We start from the raw sequence: 15,215 nt of genomic DNA on the forward strand, positions 1-15,215 counted from the left end.
ATACTATAGTGAGGTCCACGTTATAATAGCAGTATTCGATTAACATTGGTATTGCTATCCTTGTCTATCATTCGACAAGCAGGACCTATCCTTTCCTAGCTCCGTAACGTTGCCACATCGTTTTTCAATAATGTAGAGATATAATTAATTGACAAAGTATTTTATCTCAATTATGAAAATGTATTATTATCTGATCATTGGAAATATTTTTTGACGAATAAATATATTGATTATATTTAATAATTAATTTTCTTGGCGAATGAAATATAATTGATTGTTTTAAACAAGAATAAACAGTTAATATTGAATCAGATAAACCAGTATCAGCCATCTTCTAATGGCATTGGCAAGGCAGAAAATCGGCAACGCTGGAAATCTTTCTTCAATGCCATTTTTCTTGACGCGTACCCCACTATAGTGGGAGAGAATCCGCAGTAGTGTCACATGAATTAGGAGCTTCCAATGACTGCAACTATACCATTTTTGAGCGAAGAATGCGATTGAATAAAAACTAGAATCTACTGACTAGCAACCAATGTACTTAGAATACAATGTATTCTAGGTACCTTGACTAGCAACTAGTAATAAATTCTAGCAATACGAGTAAGATTATACAGCTGACTCAAATCCTAGCATTGCTTGAAAATTATTTGGAGCTAACAATTGAATTATTTATTATTAATTCTTTAATTTTCTTTGATGGAAAAAGCATATGAACATTCTATTGACCTACACATGCTGTTTGTGAATTTCCGTGAGGCATTTGATAGTGTAAACAGAGATAGCCTCTACTGTTACATGGAGCAAAAAGGAGTACCCAAGAAGCTTGTGAGGTTGGTGCAAATGACATTGGATATGCTAGAGCCAGAGTACTTGTGGAAGGTAGATGCGGGTCCCAGTTCAGATTGTCGAGAGGAGTGCGGCAGGGAGATGCTCTATCAGCAACTCTCTTCAATATTGCCATTCAGAAGGTACTGGAATAGTGTGACCAACACAGGTTGCATTGTTCACAAATCTGTGCATATGCCGATGATGTTGAACTCATTGCCAGAACAAAAGAGAGCTGAAAGGTATGTTCGAGGAGCTCCTGATGGCAGGGAAAAAGATGGGCCTGGATGTAAATGCAGAAAAAACACATATGATAATAACAAGAAATGCTGCTCAAAGAGTAGGCTAAATGACTTCGAAGCTGGAGAATGGTCCTTTAAAAGCATACAGCATTTCTCATACCTGGGTGTTGACGTGAATAGTGCCAATAAAGTGAGTGACGAGATAAGATTGATTGATTGAGTACTTTATTTATGTAGATTACAATACATACTGGCTTATATACACTTATATACAACAGCTTACAATAGAGCAAAATTATAGATGAATTTACATAATATAGACTAAGAAAATAATTATTGAACTGTATATAATATGAAAAAGCAATTTGTAATATAATAACTATAGATGTATTGTTATGAATCTACATAAATTGGCGGAGCTTTGGACATATCAATGTCCATTCTTCGGAAAGAATATTAAAAATATCCTCCCCACTAACTCTCTACCAAAGACAGAGATTGATAGCTGGAAATCATGCCTACTTTGCGAATATTAAATTAATTACCTCTCGGTTACTATCTAGAGCAACCAAGCTCAAAATTTACAAGACACTGATAAGACCAATAATCACATACGGCTCAGAAACCTGGAATTTAACTGCAGTTGATGCCTCTAAACTGAGAGTTTTCGAAAGGAAGATTATTAGGCGCATATATGGAGGCATCAATGACAATGGAGTCTTGAGGAGACGGTCAAATGATGAAATAAATGAAATTCTAAAGGGTGAGGATGTAATACGATTCATCAAATCACAGAGATTGCGCTGGGCTGGTCATGTAGAGAGAATTTATAAGGCCTGGATGGAGGATAGATGACGGCAAGGGAGGCCACACAATCGATGGAGAGATGAAGTGGAGGATGATCTCCGGAGGATGGGAGTTGTGGCATGGAGACGAAAGGCATGTGACCGTGATGTGTAGAGGGCTCTAGTACGAGAGGCTTAAGCTCACATCGAGCTGTAATGCCAGAAGAAGAAGAATTCTTTTATTCAATCGACTTAATGGAATGTTAGCTACTCACCAATATCACAGCGTTCACAGAAGCCATGCTTGTTTCGGCACGGCTGGCCTGTTTCTTCGTCAACTTTGATGATTGCGATTGGAAACAAGAATTGCGGCAGGCATTTTGGGAAGCAGCCGATCGCACCAATTGTATTGTCTAAGTTACCTGAAACAACGCAACGCACACAACATGTTATATTGTTAATATTTCAATGCGTTTCAAATTGTGGAGATCTAGCAGTAGATTGCCTGAGTAGATCTATAATCTGTACATCAGTAGATGGACTAAGATAACTTCTGGGTCTGATAGCTCATCAATTTTCTTCCATCCCCTATTTCACCAACCCCCCCACCTCCACCACCACCACCTTAAGTAGGACGGGTGTGTCACAAAGTGTTTTATGACGAAGGAGTGTTGATGTGAATGATGTTACAAGCATCCCCACTCTTTCTCCTTTCTTTGAGATAACAGCTGAAGAAAAGCAGCTTAGAAATCATTGAAAAATTAGTTTGTTAAATTTGAGCTCCTCTCGTGATAGGAAACTCGGTTTTAACCCGAGATAAGTTTGAGCTCCTCTCGTTACAGGAGGCTCTGTTGAAAACTCGTGATCGGGTTGAGGCTGAGATCCAATCCTGGAGATCAGTCGGTTTAATTCCTCGTAGAATTGTTAGTTAGAGCTGATCCTTTCCGACGACAAGGATAGCTTACGGACTTCCGAGTCGATAGTGTTGGCGACGCTCGGACGGTCGCAGATGTACAGCAGACGATCGAGAGCCCCTTCTCGACCATAGTGCGCAAAGGATGGTAATAACCCCCACAGTTACTGTGGCTCACTTCTCAAATTCACTTTTCCTCATACCCCTTTACCCCATAACCCTATACCAAAATCCCCTACAACCTTAGGTAGGGAAACGATCTCGGCTGTAAAGCCTTCCGGACATCCAGGAAGTCCGTATTAAGGTTAGTGAAACCTAGATAGGTGATAAAGTGGGTAGCACTACTGTTTTTTCATTGTAAATGGAAGGTTGAAGATTGATGAGATTAAAAAATTGAGTGGAATTTATGCATCTCATCTCTTCAAAAAATACACCGGAATTTCACATTCATTTACAAATGTGAATTCACACTTCCTTGGGTCAAAACCTAAAATCCAGTAAATAACTATAATAATATGAAATCCAGAGAAGGCTTATCCTTAGTATAATTAAATGTTTTAATGAGTGAAGTACTCATATAATTTGCTTAGGATCTGGATATCTTTGTATGATGAGTACAGATTATATTACAATATGTTGACTTACATATATTTACATTTCCCTCGGTCGCCCCGTAGACCTCAGTGATCTGTGGAATCTGGAATCGCTGAACAAATCTGGACCAAATAGAAGCTCTCATTCCATTTCCTATCATAAGTCTCAGTCTGTGATTTGTTTCTCCCGCTTTCACTGGCGTAGCTAGTATATATCTACACATTTCACCAATGTACTGACCAATCTGTAATTCAACAAGAAAATAATTATTATTTTCTGAACTTATTCTTAAATTATTTCGGTCACTGTGATATTGGAATTCTATAGTTAAGCACTACTGTGTGGCTGACATTCGAAAGTAACAGTCACAAACTTTTAAGATGGAATTGGGGTTATAAAAATATTAAATTTATTTTAAATATATCAAGATTTTTCAGAAAAATTAAATAATATATCTTTTACATTACTAGATTTACAACTACTAAACTGTAATACTTTGAATTTATGAAACACCTAAAAAATTAAAAATTTTATCAACTCCTAAATCAAGGTGCATTTTGATACAATGTAATATAATATTTCATTTATTTTTACAACAACAAACTATCCTGATTTTTAATGGCTTATTGGCCAAAAGTCATGTTCTGACCATCATTACTAATATAACTGACTAATATTACCAGAAATATTAAATTATTTTAAAAATGACAAGATTTAGAGGTATGAAGACATGTTCCTTGTCGAAAAGCTGTAAAAAGCCTATCATTTTAGATTCCACTACCAAATGAGTCTTCATCTTTGAAAAAAAAACAAATAAGTAATTTTCTCCTGAGTACGACTAGGTATTTCCTTCTGGTTGAACTTGAATAAATTCCCAATTACAACAACAATACATTGTAAACAGTAACACATCGTAAAACTAATTGCTGAATTCATCCGAAGATCAACCCATGTTTTATTAGCGTAAAAAATGAGAAAACACTCAAAAAAGATTCTCGATAATTTTTTTAGGATATATAAATGCATTTTCAATATTACTTCATTCCCACCATCAGGAATATATACTCATTTTCTAAATCTCGAGCAGTAAAAATTTATAAATTATTTGAAAGGTCTAGAATTTCTGAACGAGGCAAACAGTTAAACCCGGTGTAACAAAAGTTCAAGACCTTAATGAATATCATAAAAAGATACTCACAGTGCATTTGTATTTGACACAGTCGGAGAAATAGTTGGAAGCGGAGAATTTGGGCCGAATGACAACAGAAGTGCTGCTCATGAGCGCGGCTCCGATGCCAAGGGCGCCTCCCGCCGTGTGGTACATCGGCAGCGGATTGTAGATTATGTCGTCTTTTGTCAGTTTCAGCAGGCATATAGCTGCTAACCCAGCCAACAGATATCTGAAAATATTAAAGGTTTGGTAACATACAAAATTATGTCAACAACTGATTATAGACTTTATAGGCTAGCGAATCAGATACATGAGTATTTTTAATAATTAATATAACACTGAAGAACTCATAGAGAAATGATGCTTTTTGTGGTCTACAAAGTATTTCAAAATAGTTGAAAAATCATGATGTATCATTGTATTATTATATGTATTATTTATTATAATGCCTATTCATTAGTATGAAATTAGATCTGTACCACCTTTTTCCCATACATTTGTATTAGAACTTCAAAATGTATTTAAGTAGAGATATGAGCTTAGCAAGCTAAACTCACCTCGTGTGGGACTCAATTCCTGATCTACTACTGTATCAGCTACTGTAGTTGTGCCGCTACGAGAAAATCTCTGAACTTCGAGGGACTTTCTCTTATCCAGGAACTTTTTCGTGGTGATTCCAATACATTACATACGTATTCATCAGTCTCTTATTGGATGACAAAATAACTAAATTACCTGCATTCCTGCATAACATCTATTTTGTATGTATGAATTGTGATAATGGTATAGTAACTGACTTTATACTGTAGAATTGTGTTGTTTCTCTCCAAAACTGTATTTTATAGGCTTGAAATTTTGTAGGCCTATATGACGTTGACCATGCATTTGTAAAAAGTGTCATATGTCAATAGAGAAATTTCTATTTCTATTAGTATTGATTTAAAAATGAAATGACTGAGTAATTAAAAAAATTATCTAATAAAATAACAAAGTAATATTGAAAAAAAATGATCTAACAAGAGAATTCTGAATAACTCAAAACTCTTATTATTTTAACACAGTTATTTACCTATCCACCTATCGTCTATTCACTTAGAACATAATTGATTAAACATTTGTATGACTTATTTGCTTCATATTGTGTTCCAATACTTGACTTGCGGAAAGGAGCAACAGGCTCATACACAAAACTGTCCTATTTCTAATAAACTATTCAGTCTACAGCACTTTTCAAGAGAACTTGCATTTTAGATCAGAAAAAACAAGCAAACTTCGAATTGTAAATAGTTGTAAAAAAGTCATGGATTAACAAAGTCTAAAATAATAGTTATTCAAAAAAAGTCTAAATTTATATGAAACTAGAAACATTTTAGACGGAGATTTCATGCACTATTTTAATTATAATGTACATGAAATTGAATAGAGAGGTGAATTCTTAAATCATTATATTAATGCTCAATTAGCATAAATGAGCAGAAATTAATATCACTCCTGAATTCTATGAGACATTTGGTACCAATACATCTTATTATTTGGTACTTGAGAATTCTGCAATTTATTCGAATTGAGTATAGAACTTGGATCTGATCTTAAAGGATTTAGATGTTCCAAATGAAAATCTGTAAGGTTGTGGGTTTTTTATGACTAATCTATTTTTTGGAAAAATGAAAGATGTCCTTGAATGAACCTTGAGTGAGGCATGACAGCAGCTTTTGGCATTCCGGTGGTGCCTGATGTGAAAATGTACATGAGATGATCTTTGTAGCTGGGCCGAATGGTGACGCTGACAGGAGTGACGGGCGCCGCTTCCAAGCACTTCTTCAAATTAATGATCTTATCGGGCTCATTAAAATCATCGCCGTCATTCAGTCGATACCACGTCATACTTTCTGGAATGTCACCTTCAATTTCTTTCACAACTGAAAAAAGAAAATAGTAATTTAGCTAATGTATTATACAAATCCAATGAACCCCATTCATAGCTTATCACAATGATAAGCTAAGTGAAACATAGAATGAGAGATAGCCTAGGTTACCATTGATAGAATTTGATAGAACTGTGAAAAAGCATGCCAAAAAGAAATTCTGCCATATTTTCATAATGTTTTCCAACTGTAATGCCATCACATTCTACGGCGACACCAGTCCATTGTAGATCTTATTAAAAAAAAAAAAAAAACATTTTTGGACAGTATCATTTTAGAGGATGTTCACATTAGAACAATTTCAAGGAAGTTATGATGGCCTACTTGAATTGTATTCCAACCAAATTTTCCATTAAAATGAGCTACTTTTCTATAAAGGAAGTTTTAGAGTTGAGGATTCTTGAGGTTTGTTTTGAAGCGAATAATAAAGAATGGAAGTTTATATCTGTATGGTCTAATTCCAAATTAAAATCTCTCGCAAACAAACCACCCAATTTCCAATTATCAGATTGTCAACTATCAGCCCACCAATGAAACACTAGTTCACAACATGTGTAAACAGTTGAATGTGAACCGCGTCAAGACCTTAACAAATATAATCCGGAGTCCGCAGCACATAACTTTTTTACCCTAGATTATTTCTCACTGGTAATGGCTAGTCTACAGGTAGAAGAAGCTCTACACATAACGTCTATCCTGGACGGCACTCACAAGTGGTCAACTAGTAGAAGATAGTCCAGGATAGAATTCAAGTGTTTCAAAGTTTAGTATACACTGAAGGTATAAGCTGACAACAATAATATATTGATGATATATGGAATATTACCAACCAACAAATTTAAACTATAGGTCTAACAGAGCACTGAAAACATACCTTCGGCATAACTTTCAGAGAAGATGATTGCTTTGGATTTGGCAGTCAAGAAGCAGTGCAAGAGCGAATTCTTTTTGAGATTTGTGTTGATGAGAGCTGTGATGACTCCGATCTTGGACAATCCGAGCCAAATGCACACGTACTCGGGCCTGTTGCCCATCAGCAGTGACACCACATCGCCTCTCTTGTAGCCCGCTTTTTGGAAAACATTCGCCACTCGATTGCTGTATTCTTCCACCTGTAGAACAGAAAAGTATTCTTTATTCAACACATAATGCAATAGACATAGTCATCAGGAAACAAAAAACACACAATATTCATACAATGGTCACACAGACAAATACAAAATAAAGCAATTCACAGAAGTCAATATGGAGTCTGGACACATCACAATAAGCTTTTATACATTTGAGTTCTATACATGAATGAAAATAAATAGATATATCCTATAAATACATTTTAACAGTAAAATAAATCATGAAAAAGAAAGGTTCTCCATACTCAAATCATGCCATTCTTGGAGTGAATAGAGTGGTTTAGCTTTCAGAAACTTGTACATTATAGATTTAAATTTTTTAAAAGTAAAATTTCTAGCTTGTAAAATTGTTAAATAATGTTATACTCATATAATCAAGGTTCATTCGAGTCTTAGTAATCTAACTTGTGTTACCTGCAGCTGATACCTATTTCTTGTGATCTGACTATGAATATCACTTCTTTCAAGATTACCTTTAGCAAAATACCTGTAGCAGACAACAATGTTCAAATTAATATGAACAGGAACCATTTGGAAATAACATGCATAACTTTGGCCCGGTTGCACAAAAGCCGGTTAAATTTTAACCGTGATTAATTTCACGAGAACCAATTAGAGAAGGCCTTTTTGATAAGACGCCTTCTCTGATTGGTTCTCGTGGAATTAAAATTTAACCTGTTTTTTTTGCAATTGGCACTAAATCTGATAACGAGAATGATAAAGATTTGAATATACTTTTATAATTTATAATGAATTATGAATATAAAATGTATTTTTGTACGAGTAATGGTTGTACCTTTGTACCTAATTATTTTCATTATTCAAATAATTATTGATTGAGAAGATAAAACCCCTTTATCAAGGGAAGTGGGGACTAAAAATCAAATCAAATTCTTCATTTACACATTGCTGTACAATTTACTATGATATTTTAGCAAAAGTAGTAGATAAATATAGATGCAAGGCATAGTCAGAATACCCTGAGTCACGAACGCTCCTCTACAAGATTGACCAAATTCAAGTCCAGCAAGGCATCTAACAGCTTTTTTCTGAGATTTTTTTCTAAATTTGTTTTACTAGCGCTACCCCAGAGTTCAATGCCATAAACCAAATGCGAATATTTTAGGGAATAGTTTAAGTTTTTCCACTACCAGGTGGAGTAATTTTGATAAAAGAGCGCAATAAGAATAAGAATATACCTACTTTTTGAGATTTTACTGATAAGATTTTGTATACGTGGCACGAAAGTGAGCCTGCTGTCAGGAAGCGCTCCAAGTATTTTCACTACATTCCAACTTTCTATAGGTTGAGATTCAAGAACGAGCACTGGCTGAAAGATTAATGACTTATTTCCGAACATATTCATATTACAAATATTTATACACACTAAGGATAATATCACTAAAATACTGGGCCACATTATTGCTATTTAGATTCATGCTCACCTCTAAAAATGTTCAACACTTATCGCTGAACATTAGAATGGTATCATCAGCATACAACGTAATAGGGAACTTGTGTCCGTAGCGTATTGGATATCATTAATGTATATTGATGGGCCCCAATATAGATCCTTGAGGTACCCCTGTAGATAGTCTCAATTTAGTCGATTTAGCACTATTATTTACCGTGACAAGCTGAACACATTGAAACCTATTTGTGAGATATGAGCTGAATAATTTATGGCTATTTCCTCTTATTCACTAATCTATAGAGCTTATCTAGAAGAGTTTTAATATCAACACAATCGAAAGCTTTCGACAAGTCTATCATCACCCCACATGCAAATTCTGCATCTTCAATATCTGATATCAATTGCTCAAAAATATTTATTAAAGGAGTTTTTGTCAATTTACCTGGAATAAATCCACTCAACCTTATTAAGGAGAATTCAAAATACAATGAAGTAAAATAATGGAAAACACTGAAAAACAAAATTATCATTAGAAATAAGGAACAATGATACAACTTACATCGATAGCTTTCCACGTTTTGCCCTCAAAATAAATACAGTCTCTATTTGGATTTTTCTTCAGTTGCTCGGCAAAAACATCTCCAACTGAAAAGTCATTGTTTTTGTATCGGCTCGATTCTATTTTCATCTGCGACATACGATACAAGAACCTGCAACAAAGATATCAAGTTAATAAAATTTTATTTTCAAATCATCAGAAAAAACTTAAGATTGCTAGGATTGAATGATTCACATACATATACATACACCTTAATCAAGTGAGATTGATTCACTCATATCACTTTTTCCATTATAATCTTGACACCTTTCTGTAATATTTTATTCTTTTAATAAATTGTAATACAGTAGTTTTTAATTAGCTCATTTTAATACCGGAAAAGAGCTTTTGCTGATTTACTACAAGCTACAAATCAATAGTGAAAGTGAAGGTACGAGATTTCAGGTTGGGAGAAGAAACTAATAATCATTGTCAATTTTTATATTCGTTCACAGCTCCTACTCAGCATTTCTCTCCAATCAATTCACTCCTATCAATTTCCCATTGTATCATCATCAACTTAATCACAATAAAAATTGAATAAAACTATTTTATAGAAAAATACAATGATAGTCGTCCTTCAAGAATAAGAAAGATGCCTGTTCAAACTTGAAAGGTCTTTCTACACGGATCCTTGACGTGGTGTGCCCACTGCCCACGTCTTCCAACTGGCTGATAAGGAGGGGACTGGCTGTCCAGGCAATTCGCACATTCTGTACTCGTCTTCTTTCCAGTGTATTTATTTACAACATTTTCGACAACATTTTGAGTTCCTCTCTTATTTAAACATTCCGAATACTATATTTTTTGGAACATATCTCAAAACCCGTATTCCAGCCGCATGAAGCCAGCTCTATTCTTTCTCTTTTGACAGTATGTTAGCACACGGATGTATTACATTTTGACTGTTGTATAAATTAGAATTGGAACCGTTTTGGGCTTATGCCGTGTTTTTACACGATGAAATTGAATAGAATGAAAATATTTTTCAGTATTGTAAAATATTGTGTCTTTGATTAGATTTGAAACGGTTGTGGACAACCTATCAAAATCTATTAAAAGATATCGTCTTTAAACGTAAAATAGATGTGTACTTTAAAACTTTTCAACTACTGGACTTTCAAGGAATTCAACTCTTGTACGATATTGCACAAGATTTATTGGTTAAAAATTTTAATTGATTACGAAATATGAACGGTTTAAATCAATGGCAGTATATTTATAAATTAAAAGATTTTAATTTATTATATAATATTAATAATAATGAAATTTTATTCTCCAGTAAAGAAAGTGATCAAAAGTACAAACAAAATAGAAAACATAGCTTCTGTGAAATTAAGCTTCTATTAATTAAATTAAATATCTAATACGAAGTAAACATTATTGAATAATCATTCATGAATGAAATAATTGACTACCATAGTTTAGAGGATCAATTAATATTCACAACATGGATTGATAGAATTATCAAACTTGTAACTGTTGTAATGTTAATTTTTTTGGACTATTGAATACAAATTATTAACTAATTATTCAATTAGTAAATATTTTTACAAACTTATGTTGTGAAATCTTCAATTAAATTACGATGGTTTAAGCTTCTCGGTGGTTCGGTACCCACCTAAAGCTTTGGTCCACTCATCTCTCATCATCATCCATCTCATTTCCCATGCACATGCCTAGAACTCATGTGGGCATCATCCTCAGCAGATAAAAAACAATCAGAAGTTATTCTATTCTATAAAAAACAGTAGTTCAAGAGTTGTTTCTCATGATTCCTGGTTCCCACAAAGAACTTCATAAAATTTATTATTGAGACCACATAACTATCATCATTTTTTCTAGTCAATCTCATCAAACAAATGTTTACTATGATGTGGATTATATCAACCAATAGTTACATAATTATAATAATTAATAAAGGCTGGAAATTTCCACTGGCAAAAATTGTAAAGAATTCATCAAGCTTAATTTTTAATTGGTTAGTCATGTTGGTTAAACCCACTGTTCCCAAGATCTAAGCATCTAAGCAAAAAGTTGAAAGTTCATCCCTCTTAGCATGAGGGATAGGGATGGGAACTTTTGATGTGTTCATCTTCCAACTGGTCCTAAAAAAGCTGCAAAGTCAAAAATTATGTTCAAAACATTCCCTCCAAATTTTTTTGTCAATAGGTCTATTGTTCCAAAACTGAAGATTTCACACTCAGCACTAAAGCTGCTGCAACAGTCGTAGGGAAATGCTTAAAATTGTGGAATAATACAACAAATTGAAGATAATTCAATGCTCTATAAGCTCATATACAGCATGAATTTTCCCCATCGATTTAAAAAAGTTATAAGAGTAAAATAGCAGAAAATTGGAAGCAAACAGGGTTTTTTACAAACAGGGTTTTTCACACATTCAAGAACAGAGATCTCGAAAACTGTAGAAGATACAGAAAAATTTGTAGGAAATTATGTGAGCTTCACATATGTGGTAGGAGTGGAGACTTTTGATATGTTTACCTCCTTACTACCCTGAATAGAACTGCGGGGTCAAAAATAGTCTTCCTAACTTTTCCCTCTATTGACTGGAGAGAACACAGAGAAGGTGAAAAGTCCGGTGAAAAGAATGGCTTAATATCTCATAGACAAAGGTAATTTGATGGTGGGTGCGATTGAGGATCCTACTCAAATTGAAAATATGACTTTACTATGACTTTAAAAATCTGGTTCGCCATCTTGGAACCTCCATTTTGAATGCAACTTTATTTTTTTAAAAGGAAGGTTGTTATGCGATGCATGATTTCAATACGGAATTTCAAGACAAAATGAATGGCGAAAACCGCATATCGATATCTCAAACCGTTTCGAAGATATTCACATTATTAATCAATACCATGCAAATCAAAAATGAAATACATGAGATTAATAATGTGAATATATTCCAAACGGTTTGAGATAACGATGTGCGGTTTACGCCATTCATTTTGTCTTGAAATTCCGTATTGAATTCATGTATCGCATAACAACCTTCCTATTTAAAAAAATAAAGTTGCAGTCAAAATGGCGGACCAGATTTTAAAAGTCCTAGTAAATTAGTATTTTCAATTTGAGTAGTATTCCCAATCACACCCACCTTGAAATCAGATTTTTTATGAGATACTAAGTCGTTCTCATACTTTTTTCTTTCTTTTCTGCCTTGAATAGTATTGATTAATAATGTGAATATCTTCGAAACGGTATGAGATATCGATATGCGGTTTCCGCCATTCATTTTTTTCTTAAAATTCCATATCGAAATCATGTATCGCATGACCTTCTTCCTATTTAAAAAAGTAAAGTTGCATTAAAAAATGGCGGATCCAAGATGGCAGACCAGATTTTCAAAGAAAGTAGTATTTTCAATTTGTGAAGGACCCTCAATCACACTCTCTGTCAAATAATTACCTTTGTGTATGAGATATTAAGCCGTTCTCGGACTTTTCACCCACTCTGTATAAGTGTTGTTAGTGTTAGTACACAAAGCTTGAAGCGGTCAAATAAATAGTCGCTAAAACTGACCTTTGATTCAAGATTGTTGTGAATATAATCACATCTGAAATATTAGGTTTGCCAATGGAAACAATTGAAGAAAATAGACTTTGGTTTATTGATAACCTTTGTTCTCCTAGGTTTAAATTTATCATTGATTTGTTTGGACAAATTTTGCCTCGATGCCAGAAACCGTTGGTTTATATAGCCTAATATATGACAATAACAGTATTCAAGTTAGATACATTTCTCGGATCTAATAATATCTTACGCTGATTTGACTAAAATTTCCATGATTTTCCAAGGAAAAATACAGAACTCTAAACAAGAGAATCAACTAGTTTGATGAATTTACAAAAAAGCTACCGATTATAATGAAATAAGGAAGTTGAATCCAAATTAATGAATCATTAAAGTTTCATCAACTATGATAAGTTCTTTTTCTAAAAATCTATATTCTTAGCCACTATAATGAGTGTAAATGGTATATTATATCTGTACTCTGAAATTATGGGCAGTAAAAAGTTAAGATTACGAATTATGGCCTTCCACATGTTTTCCATTAAAACACGAAAATCAGTTAATTAATTAACTACTCGACCGTTCAATTAGAAAAGCATCACTTCAAAATATACAGAATATTAATATAACTTTTTTGCGTTTTTTCAAAGCCATTAACAATTTGGGCAGTGAATACAGAATAAAAGTGTAATAGGCTAGTTATGAACTATGCAATAAAGTTGTCAAATTCATATGATAAAAAATGGCTATCTATGTAAGTTTTTTGAATAGAAGTGAAAACTAACAAATAATTGAATGATGGAACATTGTAGAAAAACGGTTTCATTTTACTTTATTCAACAGAAAACAAAACTCCTGCTGTATGAAAACATGTTATAAAATAACAATGGCTAATATAATAATTGAAAATATCAATGAATGTATTTCTGCTCAGTTCTGTGAATGATAATACAGAATGTCTTCTCAAGGTGTGATTGGCATCTTTCCAATAATCTCGAGGAACGCTCATTTTCACTCCGTATAGAAACAATTTATTAACATCAATGTAATCTTCAAGACAGAATTATCACAGAATATTTCAATTACTATATTCACTATTCATTCAATCAATTTATTTTTCTATTTGTTTTGGATTTCTTCACATTTTTCCAAATAGAAATCAGTATTGGAGTAAAATAATTGAAGAATCTCTCTGCGTCCAACTTGTTATTTTTTGAATAATGAACCGGCGGTTCCCTGAATGAATCAAACCCTTACTTGAGTTGTATTCTCAGCTAGACATAGCAAATCAGGTCATCTCTTCTATTTATAATACAGTCTTTTTATTATCTACTCTAAATTTAAATCCTCACGATTCATCCCTATCCGTCCCTTCTAACCAACCTCATTCCTTATTCAGTCGATCCCCTTTATTTTTATTTATCAAAGAACAAAATAGCTCGACAAAGAAAATTCAAATTGTCTTAGAGATCATCTGATGATTATTATCAATTTGCTCTTACATGACAATGATTCGATGCTATAAAATGGTGATGAAGTTTCAAGACTCCTCTTAAAACAAAATTCACTGATCTATTTCAACAATTCGAAATAGTTTTCTTCTAGAGTATTTCTAGAAAACACAAAGTGCTCTATTATTTCTTTCACAAAAAATGATCAGAGTGAATCTCCTCTGATATTGAAATATAAATTTAATTACTAAATTATAGATAACATCAACGTAACACTAATAACAGATCATATTTCTATTGTCTTTTACTTAGATTTCTGTTACACACTGATCTCATTTACTAGCAGTGCCTCCAGTTTCCTTTTTTAATAGGATTTCTCATGGATATATATAAATTATTATTTCATAATTATTGTACTAATAATGAACTTTTAAAATGGCACAAAGGCTACTGCCCACCTATTTCAATTTATACAACATTTCGAATCTAGATTATATACGCTAGTGGCACATGTTTGAAGATTTACACTCCAAAACTATTTTTCCCGGGCCAATCCCATGTTTCGGATGAACACTTTCAACGTCGGTCCCGGCTGCCTAAAACAGTCGTTACGTCATGTCAGAGGCCCTA

At 33.5% G+C, this 15,215-nt stretch overlaps 1 protein-coding gene across 2 annotated transcripts in view; it reads right to left on the reverse strand.

Annotated features, from left to right (window-relative positions):
- LOC111049836 (long-chain fatty acid transport protein 4) overlaps positions 1–15,215 on the reverse strand; it is a 39,095-nt gene that overhangs the window by 945 nt on the left and 22,935 nt on the right. For both annotated transcript variants that reach the window (XM_039423611.1, XM_039423610.1), the window contains exons 2-7: positions 9,562–9,712; positions 7,333–7,570; positions 6,221–6,452; positions 4,561–4,762; positions 3,414–3,606; positions 2,131–2,277 (exon numbers count right to left, since the gene is read on the reverse strand). In XM_039423611.1, the coding sequence (XP_039279545.1) occupies positions 2,131–2,277; positions 3,414–3,606; positions 4,561–4,762; positions 6,221–6,452; positions 7,333–7,570; positions 9,562–9,712 (1,163 nt within the window). The remainder of the gene's footprint in view (positions 1–2,130; positions 2,278–3,413; positions 3,607–4,560; positions 4,763–6,220; positions 6,453–7,332; positions 7,571–9,561; positions 9,713–15,215) is intronic.

This window comes from Nilaparvata lugens, chromosome 3 (genome assembly GCF_014356525.2).
Source record: "Nilaparvata lugens isolate BPH chromosome 3, ASM1435652v1, whole genome shotgun sequence".
In the NCBI taxonomy this organism is placed as follows: Eukaryota; Metazoa; Arthropoda; class Insecta; order Hemiptera; family Delphacidae; genus Nilaparvata; species Nilaparvata lugens.